The sequence below is a fragment of the Nannobrachium achirus genome, assembly GCF_963921795.1.
Source record: "Nannobrachium achirus genome assembly, chromosome: 4".
Classification (NCBI taxonomy): Eukaryota; Metazoa; Chordata; class Actinopteri; order Myctophiformes; family Myctophidae; genus Nannobrachium; species Nannobrachium achirus.
This window is the reverse complement of record NC_137813.1, coordinates 43639336-43652578: the sequence shown is the minus strand read 5'-3', so window position 1 is coordinate 43652578 and position 13243 is coordinate 43639336. Positions and strand designations below refer to the sequence as shown.

The 13243-nt window shown below is 44.0% G+C and overlaps 1 protein-coding gene across 1 annotated transcript in view; it reads right to left on the bottom strand.

Moving 5' to 3' along the window:
* baiap3 (BAI1 associated protein 3) overlaps positions 1-13243 on the bottom strand; it is a gene marked incomplete at both ends in the record, with an annotated part of 92104 nt that overhangs the window by 20248 nt on the left and 58613 nt on the right. Inside the window, 10 exons of the mRNA XM_080723631.1 lie at positions 1135-1203; positions 1689-1904; positions 2782-2877; positions 3899-4039; positions 8024-8147; positions 8611-8762; positions 9977-10028; positions 10756-10853; positions 12674-12730; positions 12844-12934. Coding sequence (XP_080579757.1) covers positions 1135-1203; positions 1689-1904; positions 2782-2877; positions 3899-4039; positions 8024-8147; positions 8611-8762; positions 9977-10028; positions 10756-10853; positions 12674-12730; positions 12844-12934 — 1096 coding nt within the window. The remainder of the gene's footprint in view (positions 1-1134; positions 1204-1688; positions 1905-2781; positions 2878-3898; positions 4040-8023; positions 8148-8610; positions 8763-9976; positions 10029-10755; positions 10854-12673; positions 12731-12843; positions 12935-13243) is intronic.

Genomic DNA, 13243 nt, shown 5'->3' with positions numbered 1-13243 from the left:
ACTTTATGAACTTAAATACAAATACATTGGACATAAAAAAATATACATTTTAATAACAGCTGAAATCAATAATATATCAGTATTCGGGCCGCATTAAGTGAAGGTGGGGGCCGCATGTGGCCCCCGGGCCGCCAGTTGCCCATGTATGTTGTACACTGACAAAATGTCTTGACCAGGGGTTCCCAACCACTGGATCTTAAAAGTGTCCGTTGCGGCTGCATGGGGTTCACAATGAAAACACAATGGGGATAAAAACTCATTTTCTTCAAGGTTTTAAAGAAAAATACCATGGCTTTCTGTTTACATCATTGTTCCTTTTAGATCAATGTACCGAAGTCCCCTCGCTGATCCCCTGAGTCACGGAAGTATTTTCTCTAAGGAGAATAACATCTTAGAATCGTCTCATGTAAGAATTGTTGTCTAGAACTAAACCAACTGCCACGGCGATATTGTCGTAGAGGTGGCTCTGTATCTTTTACGATAGACAGTCACTCAACCTTGATGAAGTCTCTTGAGCTGAAACACATTGGTCGTTTTTTTTCTTTTTACTTTGCCCCAAGCTGAAAGCCATGATGACAACAAAGGCTTTTTAAAACTCAACTGAGCGGAGTGCCTTGGAATCTCTAAGTTCACCTGTTGTCTCAGAGCCTACAACAGGGAAGGAACTTACATATGTTTGCATACAATTGAACCCTCTCAAATGAGCACCTGTTTCTCAGATTCTGATAATTACGAAGCCCACGCAACGCTTTCTCTCTTCTCTCTCGTCAGTCACTCATATTTGATACAGTCTGTTTACGGCGAAAATGTAATTAATTCGGCAGCGGTAACATTAGCATTTTCTCGCCGTCAGTTGGATGCTTCATAATATCCATATGAGTCAAACCGCCGGGCTTATTTGTTTATCTTTGGAACACAGTTCTTATATGGCGAGATATTAAACACATCTATAGGAATTCAGAATGGGGGGGAAAGAAACATCACCCGGGTAGGTATTATGATTTAGTGTTGACAATTATTTTGGGGCCCGAATGTAATATCCTCCGGGCCCACCAGAGGGCCCTGGCCTACAGGTTGGGAACCACTGGTCTTAAGCATAATGAATGCAGACTGCGTGAAGCTGCTGGGCCTTACGTCATCGTTGTTGATGGAGTCTGGGGACAAGCTGATGTGCTGTAGGTACCTCCGTAGCTCAGGTTGCATCTGCAATTACATAACACACACACACACACACACACACACACACACACACACACACACACACACACACACACACACACACACACACACACACACACACACACACACACACACACACACACACACAGAAACTATTATTTCTGAGTCCCAATTATTAAGTATTCAGGAATGCACCAATCAATCTGAGAGAAATAGCAGTGGACTGAATTGCCCACGTTGTAGGCCGGCGCAAGTGGTGGCTAGTCGCAACCCGTTTCAAAATGACCAATTAAACATTGGCCAAATTGTCAAATATTAGAGGCAGAAATTGTGAAAATAGCAGATCTACATGCTCACAACGCCTCGCAATGTGAGGCGTTGTGAGCATGGAGGGGGTGGGTCTACAGTTTTAAAATATGATTATTTTGGGGGTCGCGGCCTGAAAAGGTTGAGAACCAACTGGTCTAATAAAGTATTTAATCAATCAATCAATCAATCAATCAGTCAACCTTGTCGGTGAGCACGGCCATGAGGCGCGTGGCCTCTCGCTGCAGGTCCAGGTCCACGTTGTAGAGCTGCCCGTGCAGAGCCTTGTAGACCTGCTCCTTCCCCTCCGCCCCGCACGACTCCTCCATGGCCTGCTCCACCAGCTGCCAGTCCAGGTCCCGGGGCAGGTTCCCCAGGAACACGCGCACATGCTCTGTGTTGTTGAGGGCCACGCACAGCTAGCGGCGGGCGGGTGGGTGGGTGGGTGGATGGGCGGGAGGAGGGCGGCCAGGAAGGAGCACAGAGAGAAAAGAAAGAGAAAGGGCAGCAGGGACGAGGCAGACAGAAACGAGGGTGAAGAAACGAAGAAGGGGGAAATAAAAGAGGAAGGGCTATAGGAAGCCGAGTGGGGAGTTTGGGGGGTGTGTACTGTATGTAAATAACAGACACAGGAAAGAGGCAGGGCTAAAACTAGCTCAAACATCGTAGTATGTAGCCTACTGTACGTATAAAATAATGCTTCATGGTTAATTGATTTGTTGATTGTACAGTACTCTGCTGCATGTCGGGCCAAAACCTCCTAACTCCAAAATGTTCATTTTCGGGAAAATGAGCTCAAGTGGAGTTAGGAGGTTTTGACCGAAGGGCTTTTTACTACTTTTCATTGGTTCAATATTATTTTAACCAACACACAGACGTAAAGGGTGTTCAATAGCCCTGATTTATGCCAAAAAGATAAGAGGTTTTGGCCAGACAGTGACGAACAGGATATCACACTTCCATCAGTGCTTCCTAAATGTTTTGGCTCGAGACCCAAAAGAGAAGTCGCCCTGGGACCCTAACTAGTGAACACTGCATAAGCTCAAAACACGACGCTCACAACGCGTCGCATCCACACATTTGAAATCATATTACAGTAGATACAAAAATAAATAATAATCAATACTCGCGACCCATAGAAATGAGTCTGTTTGGGAGACACTGGTCAACATGTTAGTGCCCGCCCTCCCACTGAGGTGTTTGTGTTGCCGGGGAGAGAACAACTGGCTGACATTTACCACCCGCGTCACCTCCCACCACCCACCTTCCCGCTCCCCACTCTCCACAGGCATGTACCTGCACCGTGTGGCTCTTGTGGTCTCGGCCAAGCTGGTTCCTTTCAATCTTGCGTGTTATCATCTCAGAGTAGCTCACGGCCTCGCTGCAAAAGTTCTGCACCCAACAAAGAGTCACAATCAATGCCGGCGTCGATGTGAAACGTTCAATTTACCTTTTTTGAATCCAGTCCTGCTCTAATGTTTGTGAGCTTGGCTTATTGCCCTGGGGACCTTTTCTTCAACTTGCGAATGTCTGTGTGTGCCTGAAAGGCTGGACTCACACATATGCGTGACACATCTTCTCCGTATCGTCTGAGAATGGCCACTGGGGGCGCCGTACTAATGCATTGTCAATGGAAGGTTGTTTGTTTTTTTGTCGTTGCCGTGTCTCTAGCTCAACCACAGGCTGTCTTTTGGCCAAGAGACACGGCAACGACAAAACACCAAACAACCTTCCATTGACAATGCATTAGTACGGCGCCCCCAGTGGCCATTCTCAGACGATATGGAGAAGATGTTTCACGCAACTGTGTGTAGGACGCCTAAAGACTTGTGAGGGCCAGATGTCCCTCACATAGTAAGATTTGAGAACCATTTAGCATTTAGTATTTAGCATTTCAAATGACACTGATCATCACCTGTATCACTACTTCGACCTCACGTCATCTAGGCGAAGACACAGAACTCTGAGGTGGGAAAAGGTTTTGTTTTATCTGCACTAAACTAACTGCCCTGTCGATAGGATGTAACTCTGCCATGAGTCCTGTGAAATATCTTGCAATGTGTGATCCCTTCTCGGCAATCAATCGTGTGCTTGATTGCCGAGAAGGGATTTCAAGGGATTCTGAGGACAGACGATTTCAAGAAAGTGTGAAATACTTTAACGATCCGATGACTTTCTGACCACTTCAATATCTCGCCGTGCCTTTAAAGGTTGAGATTGGGCATTTAGTGATTCGGTTGGGGTTCGGGTTAAGCCGGATTTATAGTTGCGTGCTGTTATTGTGAATCAAAAATAGCAGAAGTACCGTACATGTTCTTGTGAGCTTGCGTGCGTGCGTGCGAGCGTGTGTGTGTGTATGTGTACGTGTGTGACTTTCTGTATACGTGAGGCAGGGTTTGGCAGGGGTACTCACGTCTGTCAAGCGAGTGACAAAGATGAAGGCCCCAGCGGAGTCGGGCCAGGCCAGCTGGGACCAGATCTGGCGTACCTGGCTGAAGCACGCTGTCACTTCCACCGCTGACGAGCTGTGCTTGGCTTGCGGCACGGGCTCCAGCTGTTCCACAGCACACACAGCATACAGTAAACATCATGTAGGTACAGGTGGCGCAGGCTACAGCATACTGTACACTAGTGACGCAACCCGCGGGACGCGCAGGTTTGGTTGAGCTTCAGACGCAAGTGTCACAGGTGCTGGTGGGCGGGTCAACAACACACACAGGAAATAAATATACAAGCATTGTGGTAGCTCTCTCTCTCTTTCTCTTTCTTTCCCACTATTCCCCCGGCTCTCTCCTCCTCTCCTGTCGGTCTCTCTCGATCTCCTCCTGGAATTGTTCCGAGCAGGGATGTGCTGGCCATTGGGAAAAGCGGGACAACTCCCGAACGGCCGGTTCATTCCCGGCCATTAGGAAAAAAGAAAAAAAAAATGTCGGCCTTCGTTCCATTTTGGGGGCTGGGCGGCCAACAAAGTAAATCGTCACTGTCGGACAGAAAACCTCATGTCTCCAAGTTTAAAATGTATACATTTTTTTCGCAAAGCAAAGCCCTGCTTCATCATATAAGGCCGTTGCACAAAAGTAGTGAAAACAGCAGATCTACAAGCACACAGCGCCTCGCGGTGCGAGGCATTGTGTGCTTGTAGATCGTCTGTTTTCACTAGTTTAAATCATTTTTTAAATGCTAAATACAAAACAAACGGTTTTTGACATACAAGGTTTCCACCCGACAACGACGAAATATAACTCATGTACAGTAATTGGCCCACTGGCTTGTCACTTGTCATGATCTGAAATGGCAAATCTTTGAGTAGCAGCAGCGCCATAGAGAGAGATCTCTCTCTATAGCGCGCAATGAGGGCCTCTCCAACTCTTTTTCCCAGGCTGAATCAGGGGCCCAGCACGTCCCTGGTTCCGAGCTTGTGTTCAGTGCGTTGCCCATTTTAATCAAGTTATGTGCTGCTGCATCCATCATTATCCCCTCGCTGTACAGCCACGTCAAGTTATCTTTGACTATGCCATGTAATGTTGTAGGCCGCCATATCTGTCCACTTTATCTTTGGAAATGTGTATCTTTTTAGATTTTCACTGTGACCCAAACATGCTGGTTTACACCGCGTTGGCCTGTCGCTGTCCATTGCCATGGTGCTGAACCATTTACCAGTCGATGCGGCTGCTACATAGATCAAGGGGGCTATTTTAATGTCCGACGCAGGGAGGTCAGAACAGTGAAAGTGTGTGTGGTTTCTGATTCTCTCATGCACACAAAAAGGCTAATCGTCTAATTCGTCCCCGGCCGCTGCACAGCTGAACGTCTATTATTAGACTATACCTGGTGCTGAACCCTTGCTATACTGACATGCGCTGCCATCCTGCTCACCACAACACCTTTCATTTAGCCTGTGCTGCAACTGGAATACACTAAAGGTGTGTGTGTGTGTGTGTGATCATAATATTTCAAAAGAGATCCAGCTGCAAAAACCAGCAATTCTTTCTAAATACAATCCCATTAGAACAATCAAAAAACTACACCTACCTTGGCCTAAACATCAGCAGCACAGGACATTTCAAACAAGCTGTAAAGGACCTGAGAGACAAGGCAAGAAGGGCTTTCTCTGCCATCAAAAGAAACATCAAAATAGACATCCCAATAAAAACCTGGCTTAAAATACTGGACTCCATGATATAAAAGATTTCTCTCTATGGTTGTGAGGTCTGGGGACTATCCGCAAACCAAGACCTTGAAAAATGAGACCCTGCACACAGAATTCTGCAAATCAATTCTCCAAATCCAGCGGAAAACACCAAATAATGCATGCAGGGTAGAATTGGGACGATACCTACTCATAATCAAAATAAAAAAGAGACCATTCAAATTTTCTAACCACATAAAAGAAAGTGACCCAGACACACTCCATAACAAGGCACTCACACACAAAGAAGCTCTAGAGAGATGCCCCCTCAGCCACTCTGTACACAAACACAATTAGAGCCACCAGACAGACAACTCACTGGATTAAACCAAATAATAAAACAGCAAAAAGAAAGCTACCTGACTCAATGGAGAGAAGCAACCCAAAAGCAGAGCAAACTAGAATGCTATTTGGCATTTAACAGAGAATACACCGTGGCAGAATACCTGAGCAAAATGTCAGACCCAAAACAAAGAAAAACCTTGACTAGAGCACAGTCTTGCGATCGAGAAAGGACGTCATAGGCATACCTGGCTCCCTAGAGAAAACAGACTTTGCACCCACTGCTCACAAAATGAAATGGAAACTGAGCTACAGTACACTTCCTTACCGCCTGTCCACTGTCCATCAGAGACACATACTTCCCACAGATCATAACCACCCAAGGAGAGTTTGAAAACTTGACCAATGATAAAAAACTCCCATATCTGCTGGGTGAAGTACAACAATGTGCACAGCAGCAAGATTCGTGAGCTGCTGTGATAGGAGAAGGATATCAAATGGAACACAACCACCTTAAAGATTATTAATCTGCACTGCCTGCATGTAACCTTGATACATGAAAACTGTTTCACTCCTTTCACTTCTACATATTTTGTTTTGATTGTATTGTATTGTATTGTATTGTATTGTATTGTATTGTATTGTATTGTATTGTATTGTATTGTGTACACTTCTGCTTTGGCAAAGTAAACGTATGTTTTCTCATGCGAATAAAGCCCTTTGAATTGATTTGAATTGAATTGAATTATTGAGCGAGCGAGCGAGAGAGAGAGAGAGAGAGAGAGAGAGAGAGAGAGAGAGAGAGAGAGAGAGAGAGAGAGAGAGAGATGCAAGTATCTGCGTAAAACCACTGCTAAATACCTCCATTTATTCTACATTCTCTCTCTCTCTCTGACTCTCTGACAGCTCTCTCGGTCTCATTCTCTGTCTGGAGAGCAATTGAATGGACTCATTAGCGCGGTGTAGGCAGCGGAAAGCCGACAGTTACATTTTTAATCATAACCATTGACTGACTGATGATGAAACATAACTGACACAAGGAATTAGCGATCAGACTGTGCATATTACTGAGAAATTTGAATGACAGAAATCTGTTTAGAATTACGTGCTCGTTCTTGAGAACGGGACATCTCGTGCACACGTACTGTACACACATAACTCATTATGGCTCTGTTGGGCCGGCTAATAATAAACCATCCGTCGTATTTACACAGACTGCAAATCAGGACGAATCTCTTCTGTACCAAACACACTACTGTATCATCACATATCGTTGTTGTCGGGTGGAAACCTTGTATGTCCAAAACCGTTTGTTTTGTATTTATAATTTTAAAAACGTTTTAAACTAGTGAAAACAGACGATCTACAAGCACACAACGCCTAGCACCGTGAGGCGTTGTGTGCTTGTAGATCTGCTGTTTTCGCTACTTTTGTGCGACGGCCTTGTATGATGAAGCAGGGCTTTGCTCTGAGAAAAAGGGTACAAATTTGAAACTTGGAGATACGAGGTTTCTGCCCGACAGTGACGATATACTCCTTCGTGCTGAACCTCCTGGGGATGCAGCAGCTGGGGGTTGGTGTTCCAGTGGCTTACTGAAATCTAAAAAGAAGACGTTGCTGTGCTCTATTTACAAAGGGAGGCCGTATCTGAGGACCATGGCTGTCTGTAATCTGATTCTTTACCCCAAAGGAACTTGGTGCTATACTCATCAGTGGTGGAAAAGGTAATTTTTTTTTAACTTAAGAAAGATTATTAATACTGCAACGTAGAATGACTCTGTTACAAGTAAAAGTCTGGAATTCAAAATGTACTTGAGAAAAAGTATGAAAGTATTGGCATCAAAATGTACTTAAAGTACCAAAAGTTAAATTACAAAATGTTTGAAAACAGATTCCCAAAAATAAGGATCAGAGTGTGTCCAGTGTATATACCGTACACATTCAGTGTATCAGATCGCGTCTTTTAGTTTCCAAATAAGGGCCAATTCCTCATTTCAAAGGACGGTTGGCAACCCTGGGCTGAGGTGGAGTGTGTTGAAGAGGTAGAGGTGGGAGCTCCCCTCCTACCTTGTCAATGTCCACGGCTCGGTGAATCCTGTCACATGACTTCTCGTGGACAATTTGCAGCCACTTATGGATGGATGTCTTGAACCAGTTGTGAAAGCCCATCAAGGCCAACAGTTTCGCATCCCTGGAAAACAACCATACAAATTCATCTTCTCAAGGAAATGCGAAAAACTGAAGAAATGATATGGTGTGTTCTAAGTAATGCAAAAACAAGCTTCAATGTCTGAAAGCGCCCATCTACACTTGAGCAATCAAACCTTAATTGTCACTCACTGAATGTTTCCTAGTCTAAATGTTTCACTGAAAGACTAATATCGTCACTGTCGGGCAGAAACCTTGTATCTCCAAGTTTCAAATGTGTACGTTTTTTTTAATATAAAGTGAAGCCCTGCTTGTGAAAATAGCCGATCTACAAGCACACAACGCCTCAACGCGAGGCGCTGTGTGCTTGTAGATCAGCTATTTTCACTAGCTTAAATCATTTTAAAAACGATGAATACAAAAGGAAGGGTTTTGGACATACAAGGTTTCGACCCGACAACAACGATTTGAACTGTGGAATTGCGGGGGAAAAAAAGGTGACTAACTTGGGAGGGAGGAACTCTCGGAAGCCTTTGAGGGTCTTCAGGGCCATGAAGAGCTCGAAGATGGTCTCTCCCATGGTGGGAGTCAGCTTGGAGCTCTCCTGCTCCAGGGTCCCACACACCCTCTCCATGGCCACGTTCATGTCATCCGCTACCTGGAGGAGCACCACGTTAAAACCAGGAAGGCATCTTTGTTACGTTAGATCTGAACCATTATTGTATGCTCTAACTATTGAAAAATAGCAGACCTACAAGCTCACAGCGCGGCACCGAGTGCCGCGCTGCGAGCTTGTAGGTCTGCTATTTTTGAAAAATCGAGAACATTAACACCAGGGGAGTCACCGCCATGTTGGCATGTGGTGGACATCTTTTGTCTAAATTACATTGTTGTCCCCTGGATATACAAAATTTGCAGACAATAATATTACCAGAAACACATAAAGAGCTGGCCCTGAATGACCATAACAGTTCTGTAACTTTGAGAGTGTAAAAATGGGGGGTCCTTTCCTTGCAAATAAAACGTTTGAGAACCACCAGTGCTAGTGGACTCATAATGTGCCATAGTGTCAAAGTAGATCAGTGTCATACCTATTCTGAAGAAAACCGGGAGACTTGACATTCAGTAATTCGGGTATTATGATCAAAATTAGAACATTATAATGGTGAGTAAAACAGAAAATCAAATGGACATGGACAAGGCTTTGCCACGGACACGTTTGTCTGTGTACTCATTTATTTAGCACAGCAGTATATGCAGTCCACATGACAAAGACAGAAGCCTCACGGGCAAGTATGTCAAAGGCAACAGATCAACACGCGCCTGGTAACTGAGCCGATTTCTGCCTCAAAATGACTTGATTTCATCCTTGAGCTCTATCGTTACATTATACTACATTATAGCCCCATCAGACCAACAAACGTGCACACGCACGCACACTCACACACGCGCGCGCACGCGCACGCACGCACGCACGCACGCACGCACGCACGCGCACACACACACACACACACACACACACACAAAACAATGAACAGCGGCAACAATAAAATAATTGATTTTGTCTTATTTTTCATGCTTTCATTGTGTACTGATCTGAAATCTGTCTGGTGTTTTTGTTTGCATTTGTTTTGCCAGTTGGCCTTCCAGCATGAAAAATATGTCTTTTCTCTTTGTCATTATAGGGTATTGTGTGCACAGATTGACAGCAATTTAATTAATTCAAATGAATTATGAAACTGAACAAAAAAGTAATATTATTACATAAAGTGTGTTACATATTTACGCACAAGTGCACTGTATGGCATATGACGACTACAACATTCATCTCTGCATAATTTTCTACATTATATGTCATTCTTTATGGCATACCAGTTTCTCCAGCTGTCTGTATGAGATGCTGAAGTAATCTACCTTCACAGCACTGCGAGGGTTAGAACAGACAAAGACAGGGTTAAAATGCAAGTCAGTCCATTAACACATGCCTAAGACGTCCACAGGCAGTTAATAGATACATTCACGCACATACTGTTTGAGAGCTACACAGCACTCTGGTAGTGTACCAATGGAACCAAATGGACCCGTGCAACAGGGACGTGCTGGCCATTGGGAAAAGCGGGAAAACTCCCGAACGGCCGGTTCATTCCCGGCCATTAGGAAAAATTACAAATAAAATGTCGTTCCATTTTGGGGGCTGGGCGGCCAACAAAGTAAATCGTCACTGTCGGGCAGAATTTTTTTTTCGCAAAGCCCTGCTTCATCATTCAAGGCCGTCGCACAAAAGTAGTGAAAACAGCAGATCTACAAGCACACAACGCCCTTGTGTGCTTGTATATCGGCTGTTTTCACTAGTTTAAATCATTTTTAAAATGATAAATACAAAACAAACGGTTTTGGACATACAAGGTTTCCACCCGACAACGACGAAATATAACTCATGTAATTGGCCCACTGGCTTGTCACTTGTCATGATCTGAAATGGAAAATCTTTGAGTAGCAGCAGCGCTATAGAGAGAGATCTCTCTCTATAGCGCGCAATGAGGGCCTCTCCAACTCTTTTTCCCGGGCTGAATCAGGGGCCCAGCACGTCCCTGCCGTGCAAGTATGCATCGATGGTGTACAGTGAAGTGTGTTGTTGTTGGGGCGCGCACCTGTAGAAGAGCTTGTTGTAGATGGTGTGCGCTCTCTGAAGGTCAGCGCACACAGCGTCCACCACCTGAACCCGCCTCTTCAGCTGCTCTTCAAGTGGCTGCATTATGCGACGCAAAGCACACAACCAGACGGCAGTGGTGTGAAGTAACTCAGTGCATTTACTCAAATTACTGCACAATTTTGAGGTATTCTTTTTACCATACTGGGGTATTTCCAATTTCCAATACGTTTACTTCTACTCCACTACATCCCAGAGGCAAATATAGTTTTTTTACTCCACTACATTTATTTGGAAACTTGAGTTAGGGTGCCCTAGCTCACACCAAAATACCTATGAGAGTGGAATCCGCGTTGCATTTCAATGAGAAGGGAGCGTTTTTTTGCAGAAATCCTCTGCTGGCATGAAACCGCTTCACTCTCATTGAAATGCATTGGCGGAACGTGGATTCCACTCTCAAAGGTACTTTGGTGTGAGGGCACCCTTACTGGTTACTTGGTAGATTGCTTATTATTACAAAAGATACATTAACCACTTCAACATTTCAGTCTTTTGAAAATAGCCGATCTACAAGCACACAATGTGTCGCATCTGTTTTCATTTTGTTTTTCATTTGAAAACTTGAAAAAATTGGACATTCTGCAGAATGAGAACTTTTACTTTTGGTACTTCAAGTACAATACTTTTGTACTTTTACTCAAGTACATTTTGAATTCCGGACTTTTACTTGTAAGGGTGCCCTCACACCAAAGTACCTATGAGAGTGGAATCCGCGTTCTGCCAATGCATTTCAATGAGAGTGAAGCGGTTTCATGCCAGCAGAGGATTTCTGCAAAAAACGCTCCCTTATCATTGAAATGCATTGGAGGAACGCGGATTCCACTCTCATAGGTATTTTGGTGTGAGGGCACCCTAACAGAGTATCTCTATATTGCAGTACTGATACTTGTACCTTTTCCACCACTGCGAGACGGTCATTATCGGAGACGAAACCCCTGCCTGTGTTTATTCTGCAGTAATGACCGCCCCGCTGTAGCTCACCATCTGGCTTATTACATGGCTGCTTATGTACAAAATCAATATTCTGACAAAGAGTATTGACTGCGAAATTCCACCTCCATAGTAAAGTAAACAGAGGCAGAACAGAGGCCCTTTATTCAGAAATCAGACCTTGGAACGTCTGGACTGACTAATCAGAACAGAATTCGCAACGTGAGGTCCAGGGACCCTCTGCGTTCCTTGAGGGGCTCCAAACATACACAGGTCCAGGGGTGTCACAAGGGGGGGGGGGGGGAGTGGGACTAAGTTTCTAGGGCCCAAGGTGTAGGGGCCTGGAATTATTTTATACTTTAGCTATTGAAAAATAGCAGATATACAAGCTCACAGCGAGTGCCGCGCTGTGAGCTTGTAGATCTGCTATTTTTGAAATGTCTGGAAAATGTGTGCAAATCTTTGAAAATATGTATTTTTTAAGCGGACATTTGTGACTCAAATCTTCGCTTCTGGGGGGTCCCTGAAACTAAATATTTTGAGATGGGGGGTCTGTGGCCAATACATATCATTTAGGGGGTCCTTGACATGAAACAATTTGACTACCATTGACATAGAACCATTTAAAAAAAAGAAAAAACCTTAGGATTTGAAATATTCAAATACTTTTCACGATTTTTAAAGCTCGCAGTACGGCACTCGGTGCTGTGCTGTGAGCTTACATATCTGCTATTTTTCAATAGTTAAAGTACCCAGGGCCCAGAATTTGGTGCGACACCCCTGATTGAGGGGGTCCAAACATACACATACACAGGTCTGTAACTTGGAGAGAGTGCAAATGGAACTGAATGTTTCCATTTGTACACTCTCAGAGTTAAAGTATAACATATAACACATGTTTTATTGTGTTCTATTGAAAAGAAACTTACCCCTTCCTCTGGTTTGTATTGTGCAATTATGCTTTCATACCACTCTGCAGTTCCCTTCTGTTGAAATGATTACATGATTAAGATATGAATCCAATTATGAAAATAAATCCACTCAATTACTCAGAGAGTGCTTCATATTATTATGGTTATTATATTATTATTTAATTTACCTTGACAGCAGTGGTAATGTCCAAATGCAGTTCGTTTCGAAGTGGGCATACACTCTTAAATGCCTGCATCGTCTGCATGCATCCAATTCCCCTATCATGTACATGGAGAGATAGAAAATCCCAGTAAAAAAAAGTGTTATTTGAGAATTTATGGACATTTGTTCAAATATCCTTTTATAATATATGTTTTATGTAAAGCACACTGCATTGCATTGTTGAAATGTGCTTTACTGATAAAATGTGCCTCGTCTTGCATTGCCTATGGGCCTTTATGAATGCTTCGGCGTTAGTTTTTGCAGGACACAAGAGTCTTGCCCCCTCCCAGCTGCAGGCAGCTGTCAGTCAGCTCTTTTCGGTTTAAATACGGCTCGCTTTCTCTACTATGCTTGGTTATACGAAG